We start from the raw sequence: 16,804 nt of genomic DNA on the forward strand, positions 1-16,804 counted from the left end.
CGATTTGGAACGGCAAAATCAAAACTTATCCAGAATCTTCGCGGAAACCCGTTGATTTGTTAAGGTTCCCTGCTTGTATTTGGCCATTTTGGTCAATCCGGTTGTGCTTTATTTACGTTAGGAGAACCAAATACACAATGATATTTTACGACGAATTTAATTGGGACTCGCAGGCACTTTCAAATGTGAAAAACACCTGTCTATATCAAAGCTAACGCCCTGCGAGAATTAACCATTACCACATTTACCGTATTAAAGTCTTTTTGTTTACTCAACAGTTTGTGTTAATCCGGCACTTAACCTCTAAGAAGATCTATCGTTTCATTTTTGGAGATAAATTTATCGATTGGCCTTTCATGACAGAGTGATAGAGATAGCGCCAACTTTGTTATCTTTGAGTCGGTTTTCCGTTTTGAGTCGCATCACAGAAAGCAAGAGAAATATTTGTCACAATGCCTCAATTTTGGGTTTGGTTAATAAGAAAAGAAATCGTTCCAAATGAGAAGGGGCGTTTTGAAGTCCAATGCTTTCCATTACTAGATAAAGCAATTCTTTTTAAGCATCTGGCCATCTTTGAACCTCATCAAATTTCCAAAGTGAACTCGCAGACTCAGTAGTGGGCGATTTGTTGATTTTTACTGACATTAATACGAAGCCTAAAAACATTGTTGGCAAACATCCTTTATATCGGATATTTATTTTAAGTTGCCACTGTTTTGGAACTATAATTACATCTTTTTATTCCTCCTCGGAACAAAGAGACTTGAAAATGCCGCGATTTGGCGAGACTAAAGAGCAAGATGGTCAAACAAAATACTAACTTATAAAGGCACTGGATTAACATCTTTCCAACATTTCCGCGCGCAACAAAAAAAAATTGCATTGCAACCGATTTCTTCATTTACAAAATTATTAATATTGTGTTATTTCAGATTTCCTGTCTCTTTTGTCAACAAAAAATAGCCTTCCCTATATTAACGTTAGAGAAACTTTTCGGACATTTGCCAAATTTAATGAACAATAAAGTACTTTATAATGACATTGTCTAGAGCGACATTCAGGGGTAGGCTAGGCGCGCACGCTTGAACGGACAAATTTTTAATATTTTTCGCCTTATTTCTGCGGTAATCGGAGGCGTTTCGGCAATTTATATGTTTTAACGAGTCGGGCTGAAAAACAAAAAAACAATCATTAGGATTTAACACTCGCCGGATATTGAATTTCGGTTCTAATAGAATCTCTGCACCATTTCTGTGTTAGCGACTCTTCCTTATATTTGTCTTACGCAATTCGTACACTCGTTCATGTTTCTTGAATTTTATTGCCTATTGGGTCGTTGTCCTTGTCACGTTCTTTCCGCAATCTTTTGGCCCTCTTAACGGGCGTTTTAAAAAACACGCGAATCTCTTAAATTTTGCCGTTGATTCGTTTTTGATGGAATTCCGTAAATGCTTGCACAACAAAATAGCGAAACGCAAAGAAAACCGGCGTTAGTTAGTCGCCCTGATGTGTTTTCCAAACAATCAAGTTGCAGTAATAAATGATGGCAGGCCTCGATAGAGAAAATTATCTTGCCTGTGATTAATTTTATCGAGCGAAGATTGCTTTAATTACATCTGAATCATTCTGAACTGTTGACCTAAGTGTTATTGATTCATCTCAAAAAAGAGAGCAAGGCTAGATTCGATAAAGTCATTTCCACGACAAATTGCCAGCATGTTCGGCAATCTAGACCAGAATTTTCCGCGCTAGATAAGAGATAGCTCAATTCTTTTCTTTTTGTACTCAAATCGATCTCAAAGAGGTGCCGATTGACAAAAGAACCCTTTGCATCTACACCAAAGTTATTTTCGGCATGGCTGGGTACAGCTATCCACCGAGCATGATAGTTTTTCATTTTATATAACGATCTATCACTGTGAAAACAAGGACATATCAAATTCACCGTCTGGGATACTCGAACGTGCAATACACTGCGACTTGGGGAGCGCAAACAAGAAAATTGCTATTGGAATCGGGCATAATAGAGGGTCGCACGTTTCAACTTTAATAAACAACAATGAAACGTTTAATTAGTGAAGGTTTGAGTGGGTAATTGTGCTGGAATTTATACGCGGTCGGCGTAACTTTTTCCTTATCAAGACGGATTTGCCGAAATTAGCAACAATCATTCCTCAGGACAGTTGGAGTTTATTGATCAAATTAACCGGGACTGTCTGTTCGTTGAGCGTATTGCCTCGAACCATTCCGTGGTTTCCGGCCCTTATGAATTTGAATTCGGTCTTAAGTCGGGTTTTGTTTTGACAAGCGTTTTGTCTCGATGTTATTAGATGATTTATTGGAAAAATAGAGGCGATCTAGGACAAAGGGAGCTGTGGCCAATCAGCGGGCGTCGTTTTTCAAGACCCATTCTTCCGGCCGATTGCCTTGTTTCGGTTCATTTTAATCGCGAAATTGCCAAGATTACTGGCTTGCGAAGGCGTTCAAGCGATGAGAGCCGTTGTTTATTAAGTACGTTCTTGACCTCAAACGCTACACAAGTATACGAGAAGTGTTTGCCCGAATAGCTAAATCAACGCTACTTGAAAACGTGTTAACAAGGCCGCGGGAGAGAAGAGGACCGCGACTTTTACTATTAAATTCAAGTGAAAACTTCAAGCGACTTCTTAGATTGACAGATACAAGCCATTAAGCAATCACACGAGTCCGTTCATCTCGGAGCTTTTCAGCGAGACACTTTTAAGCCGCCTACGACAAACGGGAAACATAGAAAAAAACACACGATGAGAGCGCGCGTCTGGCTTCTCTCTTTTGTCTCTTTCATCGTTCTTGCTGCGATAGACGGGCGCAAAAAGACCAGGTGAGTCAGATTATTGTTTAATATTTGTTCCAAAGTGGGAAATTTTCACCACGAAGCGAGAACTACTTGGATGGTAATTGAGGCGTCGAGAGGAGGTCGTTGCGTTGAAAGCGAACTACAATGTTTCATCTAGCGCGTACAAGGTTATTAGGGTCTTGCTTGTGTTAGGGTGGTCTCGATATGAACAGTTACAGTCTACACACGGCGGTACCCGGGCTCACTTGTTTTCCTCTTCTCTCTGCAGGCAACCCGGTAACGAAGCTGCCTTGAGATTTTGTTCTTGGCTCAAGGATCCTCAACTAAAGAAGTGTAAAGAGGAACCGTTGCTTGGCTTGAGCGCTCGGGACGGTGTCGAACTGGGCCTAAAAGAGTGCAGGAGTCAGTTTACTGATCGCCGATGGAACTGCTCCGGCGTTACGATCGCAGACGTTTTTCAAAGGGAAAGAATGCTCAAGACGAGTAAGTTACGCATGATCTAAACTTTTATTTCCTTTCCTTTAACATTCAGCAATGTAGGGTTCCAACCCCGCTTCCGTTCCACGTTCTACCTACAACATTATTATCGTACATTTCCTGAACTGTCCTTATCTTTCACCGATATTTTGAGAACCAAGGGAAAAGATAAGCTGGCCTTGTAGCGTTGATTCGCTTCGGTGTAAGTTGTGATGTGGTGGTTGCAATGCGGTTCGGGCCGCTGTTGCGGTCTGTATACCAACTGGAATGCATATGTGCCTTCATGAAGAACACATGAGGAAATATTTTGTTTCAAAAATCCGCGTAATTCCCACTTCAGAGCAGCTTGGCAGTCCGTGTCTATCAAGCAATCTGCTGGTCTGGAATAAGTTTAACGGGCGCTGGAAATGTTGCGTGGCATTTGCTGAGTTCAAACAAGCCCTAAGGCTGCTCACCGCCTAGTGCTAGTTTGTTAATGTTTCTCAGTGCAGGCATTTTTTACCTGCAGGGTGCTCCTTTGAGCGGAGTTATTGGTTTTGTTCGTTTTTTGGACATCTCAACGCCCTCCTCTATTCGTTTGTGTTTCTAAACAGTTTCAAACAACCTTTCAACAACAGTTTTCGACCGCGAATCTCGCATTGTTACCGTGCTGAAAGTTCTTGTCGCGCGAAACGTTTCGGGCGGGTTTTTTTCAACTTTTTTTTGCAGTCGCGACAACTTGACCCTAACGAATCGGCCGGCACTTTTGTTACACATGTGAAACGAATCTAGCAGGCTTAGGAAATGTCTTGGAAATTTGCATCCAAGCAAACACTGATCCAAAGTTCAAACACATTTTAGAAAGTTGGTTCCTCCCCCATCCCTTTTAAGGCGAAAAGTCATCGGCAATATTTCGCGTTCCCAGGCACGAAATTATTACTTTTATCAGTTAATACGTAAGAAGGTTCAAGCAGCTATAGTGTTTGCATACCAAAGTACCATCAACTTTAAAGCTAAATGCCGTATGAGAGAGATCATTCGTGGATTTGGCGGCCTTTGCTAGATAAATATGAACAAGACGTCCACAGTGTTTTCTTTGAAAACTACACCGGACTGTCCCTGAAGTCACCTCAAGAAAGCATATTCGCGATGACTTCCTATGCGAAAAACGGCTGTTTGTGTGATTATTGGCGAGCAGGCCTGCACCAGGCTCAATTAATACCTCTTCTCTTTGATCCACGTTATCTGGGGCCACACAGACGTTGAAATATGTCCTCTTATGTGTACACAGCATAGATAACTTAATGCTTCTCATGGAAAACTCTGACGTGAAGTGTCAATTTGTTTACGACGTGTGTTGTATCGCTAATCTCGCGGGCCTATATCAGACTCTCAGCCGTAATGGCCGCTTTTCATTAGAGTAATGGAATATCAGGGTAACTCTAGCGGTTTTCTTTTGTTTTCCGGTTTTTCAACAGTCATCTAGAGAGGAGTCGAAGACATTTTGAAAACAAACACATTACAACTTTGCTGTTATTAAGGGTGTCCAATACACTCTATTTCACACGCGGTCGTGAACCTGCGCGCCTTGCTGTGATTTCGGGTGGGCTTTTAATTTCCGTTTCTTTCTTCAACGATCACTTTGAAATATCCTTGACCCGTGTAGCGCTCCACGCAAGCGTGGGCCGGCTTATCGCAGGGAAGAAGCAGAGAGAGAATAGAAATTAGCTGTACTTGCGTCAATGTTTTTGGTTTCCTGTGGAATTCACCACAACAAAAAAGTAATTGACATCACACACATTAGTCTGACTGGCTTTTGCCTCTGTAAACATCGTAACACGGAACACTTTTTTCCTGTGGATCATTGCTCGAAGAAATCAGGAGCCGAAATGTCTGTTGATTTACAGATTAAAACATTGTCCAAGCAAAACCTTTCAACTTAGTTTCGTCGGTTTTGGTCGGCTCGTTTGAAAACTCAACTTTCGGTGTCGCTAAACGCTCGATCAACTTTTCCCTTCTTGGGTCAAGTCAACCCTGACAAGTTCTCTCAAAACTGGCAGAAAATAATCCCGAAAGAGATTTATTCCGCAAAGTTATCATTAATCTTTTAGCAAATAATTGCACTGCCTTCTCGCCATTATTCTCCTGGATACCCTTAAGGCATTAATGTCTTTTCAGAACCTTTGTCTTGCGTGAAATTATCGGTCGCGAAAAATTACCCATCGTGAAATGGGAAATAGAAAAAGACAACACTTCAGGCGGTAATTTTAAAGAATGAGGGTAATTGTGGGTTGTTCGGTCCATCACAACTTCAAACAAGGTTTGGTAATTTTCTTTTAAATTGGCTTTTGAACAATGGCTTTGTCAGAATCAGACGTGTGTTCGTTTGCTTGGTGTTGTTCTAAAAGAATGGCATTTGAATACCTTTGGTATTGCTGTTTTAAAAGCGTGACGTGAACTCTGGAAAAGAATACAACCAGAATGAACTCGACATTTTTTTGTACTTTGGTAAACACGCCAGTTTGAAAGGTGTTTAAAGGTGCTGATAGAGCTGTTTGTTCTAAAATCGAAAAATGTTTATTCTGTTTAAATTGGTATTAGCTTCTACCCGGGTTGGTCCAACTCTTCTAGTCTCGAAGTTTCGTCTGCTGCTCTTCAACTCTTGTGATCGTCGCTTAATTTCTCCAAACAATATCACTACATTGTCTTGTAGCAAAGTGAAGAGAATTTAAAAAATCATCAACTGAAAGGTTCAAGCGCGGTTTATGTCTCAAAACAAGCCCATTTCCCCGCCCCTTTCTATGCAAACCCGGGGTGCAAACTTGGTCGTTGTTTTAGAAATGTCCCACTACGAGAGATTGCTACTTGAAAGCAATGTATGAAAACGAGTAGAAGAACAAACAGTAAACTAAGTTCGCTTCTGTTAACAAAGGCACAGGAAAAGTGGACGGAAAATGATCTCACGGCCCAAACATTGAGTTTTTTCTGAACTTATTAAAACTCTCTCGATTCTTTATAGCGTGCCGCACGTTCTCAAGCCTAACAAGTAATTAGGTGGATTTAGCGTCATCAGCCCGCGGGGTATTCGGAAAGATCCTTTATGAAACTTTTTCCGTTCTAATATTCTGCCAATCTTTATTATTATCATTTATTATTTCTGAGGGTGAGCACGGGATTAAAGATTGTTCCACGGACGATGTTATTGGCTGTTTCTTTTGTTTAACTGAAAAGACGGTTGGGGTTCTTTTGAATCGCTCGCATTTTGACGTCAATACAGTTCATTTGTAGCCGGTCGTACCTCGCGCGAAGCAACAGGGGAGTTTTTGCAAAGTTTTGACCGGTACTGTAGATCAAATGTGACAGTTTAGAATTCTCCAGAGCCGAGAATTCCAAATTGATGTAGCTGCTCTGTGAATTCCTGCTTAATTCGTAATCAATTTCTTGCAGGGAAGCTTAATTTTCATGTTTTACAACTTCAAGACTACATGTAGTACTTGCGAGTTTTCCGTAAGGTAGTTTCATTCCTTGCAGAACTTTTTTATACAAGTTTCTAAATTTTAGACTGTTTCACTTTATTACTTAGTCGCCTTTTGTGTAGCATAACTGATTTACTGGGAAAAAAATGTAAACATTCTGCTTGAGTGATTTTTTTTCTCTAGACTTGACTTTCCTGTATTACTGACTGGCTTTGTAGACTTCATGTGTACGTGATTGTAAACTGATCAGTCAGAATATAATACTCTTCAACATCATATTCTCATATACAGTATATATTTCAGATAACTGCCTCGTAATATCCATAGTTGAGGCAAGATTCTAGAGTTTCAACGCCATCAGAGAGAAGAACTGGCCGAAAATCTAATGGCCATGGTCTAGACATCGGATTACAACAGAACGGTACAGCTTTGAATTCAGCTCCAAAATAATTAATTGGTTGCTGAGCGATTTAACTTCTGTGAGGACAAGTAAAGAAAGTCGCTAGGTCTTTATACACAACAAGATGGCTCATGCAAACGTGCACGTTCATTGCAAAAAACGTCTCGCAGAGATAGAAAATTAGAAAATTAAAATTTGGGCGTTCGTTGGCTTAAGAGCCAGAGAATCAAGAACGCTCTTGCATTCTGCTTTGTATGTTCGTTTTCAAGGTATAAGCATTAGCCTTGCAAAGTCTTGGATTGAGTTTACACATTCAAGGATGCCAAACGTAAGTGGAAGACTACACGGGAGGCGGATGAAATCAAGTTTGATCGTCAAATACAACAGAACATGCAAAACTCTTTAAAATGCAGTACGGTGCTAAGTGAACATTGGCAAGTTGACCTCAAGTTGATCATAAATTTTCACGTAAATGTAAACAGTTCCAAACTTGGAAACTGTTGAACTGTTAGGTCTTTTCCTAAGTCACGTTTTCCTTGCTCAGTTCGTAAAGTAGTTTAGCTAACGTACCGAATTGCATCACAAGGTTCGGAAACTAGACAAATTTTTATTTTGCGTGGACATCTTTAAAATAACTTATGATGTTATGTAACTTTGGTGTGTAAATAAGCGCTTGTTAGGCGCCTTGAAGTCTTTTCTCGTCTCGTTTCCCAGGACAAGTGCCAATTGCCTCACAGGTTTTAGGAAGCAGGGGCAAACGATAACATAACGATAATATATCTGCTAGAGAAATTAAACGATATTAAGACTTGACGATAGAAGTACAAATCATTGCCCCCGAGTCATCTTTGTCGTGCACATGCAAGGTGACAACCTTGTTTTGCGCGCAGTGAGAACGAGAATGAAGGGTTGCTTTGAGTTACTGTTTATGTCCTCTAGAATTACAAGTGTCCCTCGTTTCTCTTTCTCTCATAATTTTAAGCCCCCCTTCCTTTTCTCCCGCCGTTTGTAAGAGTTTGTATGCATCGGTTGTGATCCTACCGCCCGACGTTTGTTATTTTGTTGCACCGTATGTCATTTTCCGACCATTTCTGTAATAGTTAGCATGCAATAGTCATGAATAATGATGCTGTTTGCTTAATAACTGCAGTGACTAAACCAAGAGATACTAGATTTTCACAAGATTTTCCGGCGAAGACCCGCATTTATTAGTCGTATTCTAGTGTCGCCTCTTTCCACTCAATGGATTCGTTTTTTTCTTTCTTACTCCTCCTTTTCTTTAGATACCAGAGAGAGTTCGTACCTGAACGCTATTGCCGCTGCAGGCGTGGCCTACCAGATAACCAAGGGCTGCAGTCTGGGTGACTGGGATGTCTGTAACTGTGCTTCTCAGCCTCAAAAAAGGGGCCAGAAAGCTGGGGAAGCGAGCTGGGAATGGGGCGGATGCTCCGAGGACTTTGGATTCGGCAGCAGATACTCGAAAGAGTTTATGGAGCCGGACAAGAATCCTGAGAAAGACTTATCAAAGTTTATCACACAGCATAACAATGAAGCGGGAAGAAAGGTATGCTCAAAGTATTATTATTTGGGGGGGGGGGGTGGACGGGGTGGAGAGGGAGGAGGGGGTGGTTGGGAGGGACTGACCAGGTTTTGTATGGAACAGGATGTTTTCCTCTTTATGATCTTTTAATCGCGTTGTATTTTTTTGTGGCTTTTAAAAACACAACCGCATAGAAAAGCAAATGGTTTTGACTTACTTGACTTAATCCTCTTTGCCCCTTGTGAGGCATATAGGGCTTCCACCATAGCTTCTCGAACGCAGTGGCAATGTCATAATTTTCGTGTCGGCTAACAAACTGCCAAACCGCTTGAGAACATGATGTGGATTGCAGCGATTAAGATTGGGGTTGAAAATAAAGCGGATTGGATGTGATGAATAAGTGTGAAAACGGCTTGACAAACGCACAAGGGGGCAGGCAAGCAGATACTGTTAGAAAGAACGAAGCAATAATTAGTCGCTCTTGCGGGTCAGCAGTTAGACACTGTTTTTTGGCGAAATAAGGGGAAAATGGCTATCAAGAACGGTGATGTCCCTTTTGTTAGTTTTTAGCCATTGACCGACTGACGCACAAGAAAATGGAAAATTGTGTCACATGTAGGATGTGAACATGAACTGTCTACCAAAGTGCGCATGTGTATAAATATGGATAACTTGTAGCAAACTGAAACGACGGCATGAGATTTGGAAACCAAGGGGTTAAAGCCTCACTGTTGCGAGTTAATTACCGCAAAACCCACAATTACGGATCTGACGGCATCTCAAATGTTTCCTTATGAAGTGTGAAGCGCTGTGTTCGTTGCGCGCGTTATTTGGGCGTCGTCGCTTGGTGTTTACAGACAGGACATGTGTATTTTCCGTTGTTACGGTTTCCTTTTATTTTTCCCAACCAAGATTTTCCCCACTGTCCTCGCCCTATAAACCGCTGTTTAGAAATTTAATCTGTAGTGGATCGTTGAGTTTTCGGCGCGGCATTTTTTTCGAAAAATGGATATAATTCCTTTGTACTTTCCGAAGGAGTTCTACCTAACAGTTTTGCGGTTTGTCGCTTTCGACTTTTGGACACCAACGAGGGGCAAGTATTTCAGATCGATTTTCAATGTTCTCGTGTTTTTTTCTTATTCCTTGGCTTAGAAAATTATAACCTGATCGATGCTTATTTGATTCGATGAAGCTTAACTAATGTTTCGTAGAAAAATCTCTTGTGGAATTCAAGGCCAGCTTTCATGAATGGGAACGTGCTCGTTAAATCCACAAATATTGTCTGCTTCCTTATCTTATATTCTGTATTCTGAGTAGAGCAATTAAAGGTTTTTAGATTAAAAATACCATACATGACGCTGCTTCCTGACAAACAAACTTGCATCGTAACCTCGTCAAACAAAGGCATCCTTTTTATACAGGTTGTTTGTAAAGTCGCGGATAAACACTTTCAATCTGTTTAGAGACGCGGCCATCTATTTTTAGCGGATCTTGACAAAGCTTAAAACCGTACGTGAATCAATAATAATCGAGGCTTAATTTTCAAGAGTAGTACTCGACAAATCACCGGAAACCATTATAGGAAGTTCAGCTCATTGGCGATGACGAAGAGAGAAATGGGTGATAAGTTCAGATTCCTTGGAAATTTTGCGATAATGTTGTAGATACTAGAAGTTCCTAAAAAGTCGCTTCAATTTCTACTTAAGTATAATTTATTTAGAGTTCGTAAAACTGTGTTTTTCTATAACCAGGGGGTTGCTGCGTTAGTCTCATCTTTCTTTGTTATAGTATTTGACGCGATAATCTGAAGTATAATCTTCTCAAAACCTTGCAAATAAAAATACTAATTTCAAGTTTATTATGCCTTTTAACCCTTTCACCCCGAGAAAAACAAACGCGTCGTGCGATGCGGCTCTAAGTTTTGAGTCTTTTGAATCTTAGAGAGTATAAACATTGAAAAGTCTCTTCAGTATTTTTCCATATGTCATTTGAGACAGCACTTTCTTGAACCAGGAAGTTCGAACACCTAACCCAGTGCCCTCGTTGCAATCGGTTTTAGACGTATGTAGACATGAGACTGATACGATACCACGAGTCGGCCGGTCAACCAACTCCAGCAATGACCCAAAAATTCACTTTACATACAAACACCACTCGATGAGTAGCCTAAAATTTCGCTTCGTCTCTGACTTTATTTCGCTTCTCTGAGGCTTTCCAAGTTTTTCCACTTTATAAAACTAAAAAAAATTCAGCATGGCATTTAAATGAATATTTAAAACAACTTACAGAAAATAATTTCAACGTATTAAAGATGCATTATTCTCCTTCATCATGTCAATTCATGTGCGTGAAACTATGTTTGTAATTATGAAAGGAATAGCTCTAGTTTCCCATTAAAACTCTGCCCTTCCTCGGCAAAAAAGCAAACAAAAAACCGGCAATGTTGATGGCTTGAAAATACACTAGACCAGTCATCCCGCAATTTAATGGCAATCTAAATTTTTGAACATCAGTTATGTAAATCCCTCGACATGCGGTTGTTCGCAAACTTCCAAGCTATATTTAATGACTGTTATATTATTTTCAGATGTCTGCTCCGTTGCGTGGGTCTTAAATTGCGAATTTTGCGGCTTCCGTCTGACAAAAATCGAAACAAATTTGAACAAGAAGTGATGGTTTGACCTTTTGTCCGGTTCGTGACTGTCGCGCGCGCAAACTGACTCCCGCGCGGAAACTCCGCCAGCTTCGTGGGTTTCCTTCGTTTACCTCATAACCGCTTTCTGAACTTTGTTTTCGGTGGTTCGCGATAAAACGTGATGGAGACCCATTACACGCCCTTCCTTTAAGAATTTTCATTCGAAAGGTGTAGGATTTATTTTTGATCTTTCCTTGTAAACGTAATGAAAATTCCTGCGGGTTTTGCTTGTGTAATAAATGACAAAGGAAATAATATTATCTCAAAGCAGAACTTCTGGGCGATAAAGTGTTCATTATGTTCCGGATATTTTGGTATTTATTTTATCAGCAGGGAGTTTTCTTCGCCAGAGATTAAAATTAGATTTTCCGTTTGTGACGATTTTGTAGATAAAAGAGCAAATTGCAGAAGGGACAGTGACCCATTTTCCCGTAAACTGACCTCAAATTCAGGGAAAACAACAGCTCATTAAGGTAGTAAAACACCGAAGTGTTGATAAGAAGGCACAAAGCAACGTGGATGGCTAAAACTGGGCAGATTGAATGGAGTAATGAAATTCATGAGTTTGAATCGAGTAATGAAATTCATGATTTTATTTATTTACGAGCTAAACAAGGAAATAATTTTTTCCTTTTAGAAATGTTTTTTCGATTTAACACCAAATTATCAAAATTGGATGGCATGAACATGTACGACAATTAGCATAGGGAACTCTAAAATATATCGGTATGCGATAGGCGGGCATTAGGTGTAACGAGAGATAATTTTCTTAACATGCAAGCTTAGCAAATGAGCGTATGTTTCAACAATCATTTACTACGTGTGAATAAAGCTGTTTATCAACACGGAAAGTAAATGAAACTATCTTTCAAAGTCATCGATACGAAGCTTAAACAGGAGATCATGGAAGTTTCGGAAGAATTATCTCGGTATCAAAGCGGCAATAGTCGAGTTTCCTATCCCTTAATAGTCCTTAATCCTTGGAGGAGATTATTCAAAGAACATCTTGAAATAACCATCGTATATTCTTATCCATCTTGCAGCTCATCAAACATAATCTTCTTTAGTCTTAAAAGCAGTCCTTTACATTATTAACGGATTAGAGCATTTTAAACTGCCGTAAGATGGTTTTAAATCTACTTTTTTTCGAAGCACGTTGAGATTTTTTTAGATATTTTCAGCTCCCAACTGTTAACACTTCATCAGAGAGTCGATGATGCTTTGTTTCTTGTCCAAACTTCTCAGCCAATCAGATCAAACACAGCAATCGCACGTGCAAAAATGCGTCAAGTCGTTGTAAAAAATGCCTTCTACTTGAAGGCCCGGACGACACGGCTTACTGCACTCTTTTCAACAGTCTTAACAGACTAACATTCCAAAATCTGAATTTGCACCGACGTAATCGATTATCTGTCAAAGACAAGCCCGCCTTATATGTTTAGACGAACAAGCTTATCACAAATTCGTTATTAGAATGTTTGCTTTGGAATTAACCTCAGCGGGTGTCTTTGACAATGTGTGTTTTTGTCAAACTTTATAAGCATGAACATTTACACAACTGTGTTCCTTATATCGTTAAATTATTGGAACTAGAAGTGAAATGTTCATTTAAGCTCATTGATTATTTTATGTTGCAAATCGAGGAAATTCTCAAATCATACTTCATCCAATTTGAACCAAATTTTCGTTTTGTTAAATAGCTATGGGGCTGTATGCTAATCTTGATAGCCGCCACCTTGCCCAGCCCCCTCAGGCTGTAATCCATGTTTTGACGAAGAGAATTCGAGTTTCAAAATTTAATTAAGATGGAATGACCTTTTGAAACAATTGCAGTAAATCGCAGTTTTACCCCCTGTGGTGAACGCCTAATCTATTCTCTAGAAGAGACGAATTTGAACCGGTTCAAGGTCGACAATTTAATCATAGTTCTTGATTGCTTTACGTTTCTTTTGATGTCATTTAGTTGTTGGTTTTATCTCTTTCGTCTTCAGTGTGTACATGTATAACACTGTACTGATTTTGTTGGACAAAATTGGACGATGATAGTGTTTGGGATAATTTACTCTGTTTGATTTATTGTTTTCTAAAATCAGTGATCCTGAAGTAAAATGGTTTTAGCGCCGAAGGGTAACATTTTTCCATTAGCATTAAACATGTTTTTGTGATAAATATATTTGTTTTGGGTTTGTTTGGTATCTTTCTCGATATTAGATTTAATTAATCAAATGGTAAGTCAAGCCTAAGGGCCAAGGCTTTTGACAACAGGCCAGTACAATAACTCCATCTACCAAACCGTACATGTCGATCTGATCTCACAGATTTTGTTATACCAATGTTGATTTAGGACCTCCAGTCGCCCAAATGTTAACCTGTCTCTTTCGAGGAACTCTCAAAAGATAGAAAGAATCTGAGAGATCTTCCAAACGACAACTATGCTGTGAATCAAATCAAGGATGACCAATTATTCAAACAGCCCCTTCGTCACATCTTGTGCCATTCTCGTCACCAGACTCTGCGATCCCCTTGGACATGACAAGGACCGGCGGGCTCTGGGGATGAGAATGGTCTTGTGCACGTAGAGCGCGTGTGCTACGACAAACAGATGGGATTAGTTTTGTAGCCTGTGTATTTCCTCCCCCTCCTGTCGTCTATCCCTTTCCCTGATTTTTCTTGAAGGAAGTAACCGAAGACGGCCGACAAATGTAAACAGGCCATTCCTCTCTAAGGCGTAGGTCAAACGTCGAACTTCACATGAGAGGAGCTAAACTGAGCGAATTAAGTTCGGGATAAGTTCGACGTTTGACTCGACTGAGTTCTTCCGACTGAATTTAGAAGCAGACGGATAGAACGTGTTGGTCGAACTAAATTCGAATTAAGATCGACGTTTGACCCAACGGTCGAGGTTTAACCGTTTGGATCGACTCAAATTGCAGTTTAGTTCGTCTTATGTGAAGTTCGACGTTTGACCTGCCTAAGACTGCATTGTTTCAGTGGTTGGTTTGCGTTTGTTACACATGTTTATAGAGGATAAAGACTCTTGGACTTGTTTGATTATGTTATTTTTTATTTCCTTGTTTTAGGCTATAAAAGACAATATGGGCAAGAGTTGCAAATGTCACGGTGTCTCTGGCTCGTGTACTATCCGAGTGTGTTGGAAAACCATGCCGAAGATGGCGCAAGTTGCCTCCGAACTACGACGAAGGTTCGATAGCGCGCTGAAGGTTAAACTAAACAGAAGCAAAACCAAGCTCACGAGACTTTCTCGCGGACGACGAGGACGAAAGAGGAACACGAACAACCGTCGACCGTCGCCTTCAAGTCTCGTCTACGCCGTCAACTCACCGGACTTTTGCAAAGCCGACGACAGGTATGGAATTCTGGGTACGGTAGGAAGAACGTGCAATAAGACATCGGAAGGCACGGACGGTTGTCGCCAGTTGTGCTGCGGCCGGGGATATAACACTGCTAACAAGGTGGATGACGTCAAATGTAACTGTACTTTTATCTGGTGTTGTCACGTCAAGTGTGATTGGTGCAAAAAAGAGTGGATCGAACATACTTGCAAGTGAGGCGTAATGACGTCACTAATCAGGAATAAATTATTATGGATTATGTTCAAAGGGCGTCACGGATTTTTAAAATATGCAATTAGTCGGTTGGATTTTTATTTTTTCATTGGCCGTGTCGGATACGGTGCTGGGAAAGCAGCTATGAATGATTACACCAGAAGTAACAAAGGGTAGCTTACCACTTTCTACAATAATTCAAAGACAACAAATCATCACCGACACACTTTGACATCGCTTGTGGCTACTGTGAGTCATGGCTTAGATCTCTATTCACGCGATGCTTAAACGTTTCACTTGGAAATAGAGAATCGAAGGCTTTCTTCTAGTTGCTCACTCGTAGGAACAACAGCGTTTTTAGCCTTTCATTGGATAGGTTTTGCTTGACAGTGTACATATTTATGAGAACTTTTAAAGAACTGAATTGTATGAAAAATGACTGAATTTTTCACCTCCCCCAGCAAGATTCTCCCCTGTAATTCTATCCGAATAAGTCCGGGGAATAGGAGCCTCTTCGCTGAATTCAATCAAATAAGACTAATGAGGCGACAGCCTTTTACCAAGTTGCTAATGTAGTGGCCAGGTTATACTGCTCACAAAAGCATGCGTACGTCAGTATGACGTCATATTGCTTAGCAACGTCTCGAACGAAAAACGCAGGCTCAGCCGTAGTGGTGCTTATTCCCCCGACTGTTTCCTGAGAAACCTCGGCCAGAAGCAAACTAATTAATATGCACCTTGTACTTTTCTCACATGACGAGAAATACACGAGCTTGTTACGATATTGTGGAGAAGAATGAGAGCGGGAAAGACTCTTTTCAAGTGGAAACAAGCGTTGTGATTCTCGCGACTTGTAGAGCATTTGTTTTAATTGTATGTCTTGAGGTTTGTAACTTACACAATGCAAATAACTTCTAATTATATAATTATTTCTATGTATACAAACCTTTCTTATTTATAAAATGACACCGTAGAGAGAAAATCAGTGTTTGAACATATTGTATTGTAGAGGACGACTTTTTCGAAAACACGAAAGTCCAACAGTAAAGAAATAAAAAACAAGTCCTGAGTTGTGAGTTTGCAATTTAGTTGTTTTTCCCCTGATTCCACCATTCTTGTCCCACGCTCGAAATTTGAATTCTCACTAACCAATTTCATATTTTTATTTAGACTCCTACTGAGAATTTGGTCATTTATCACTGAAAATAATCACCCCATGTTGACGATTTCTGCCTTGTGTTTACGTTCCTACTCATTCATTTTGTCAGGGAGAATAGAGTGTTGATCACTATGGAATAGGCAATTTGCATGATGGCGTCATTTGACTACAACTACCAGAATCCTTCACTTTTTCTGTTTCTTATGTTCATAAGGGCAATTGTTCTTTAAACCCCCCTGGGAATTCAAAATTAAAATAACAAAGAAAAAATAAAAGGAATTCTGATAGTTGTAGTCAAATGACGACATCGTGCAAATCTGCTATTAGCAAGGTAAAAGCCCCTCTTCCTTAAACGACCGGTAAAAACTATGCAACTAAGCCCCAGGGAAAAGGTTGTTATCATTTTAGTTGCGGTGGAGGGAAGAGAAGGTAAATCCTCGTCACTCAAAATGTATTGGCTATTGTGAAAGTAACGCTTTTGACAGTCACAAAAGTCAGAGGCTCCGAGAAACCATCACAAACAGTCGTAGTGTCTACCTTTAATGCCGTTTCCGATCGCCAAACCTGGAGGACCGCCGTTTGCGCCAGCCGGCGCTACGGGGATGACCTAACCTGATTGTGAAGGTGGTTGTTGATCATTTCTGGAATGACCAGTTTCAACAGATTAAATAATGTA

At 40.3% G+C, this 16,804-nt stretch overlaps 1 protein-coding gene across 1 annotated transcript; it reads left to right on the forward strand.

Moving 5' to 3' along the window:
- Window positions 1-1,620: 1,620 nt before the first annotated feature.
- Window positions 1,621-16,038, forward strand: LOC110066039 (protein Wnt-2b-A-like). The gene is made up of 4 exons (XM_089295719.1): window positions 1,621-2,860; window positions 3,105-3,319; window positions 8,452-8,732; window positions 14,484-16,038. Exons 1-4 carry the CDS (start codon window positions 2,784-2,786, stop codon window positions 14,970-14,972), a joined length of 1,062 nt encoding a protein of 353 aa, XP_089151845.1. The 5' UTR covers window positions 1,621-2,783; the 3' UTR covers window positions 14,973-16,038.
- Window positions 16,039-16,804: the final 766 nt, after the last annotated feature.

Source organism: Orbicella faveolata, unplaced genomic scaffold, assembly GCF_042242905.1.
Source record: "Orbicella faveolata isolate gen_17 unplaced genomic scaffold, um_ofav_v1 contig_26, whole genome shotgun sequence".
Classification (NCBI taxonomy): domain Eukaryota; kingdom Metazoa; phylum Cnidaria; class Anthozoa; order Scleractinia; family Merulinidae; genus Orbicella; species Orbicella faveolata.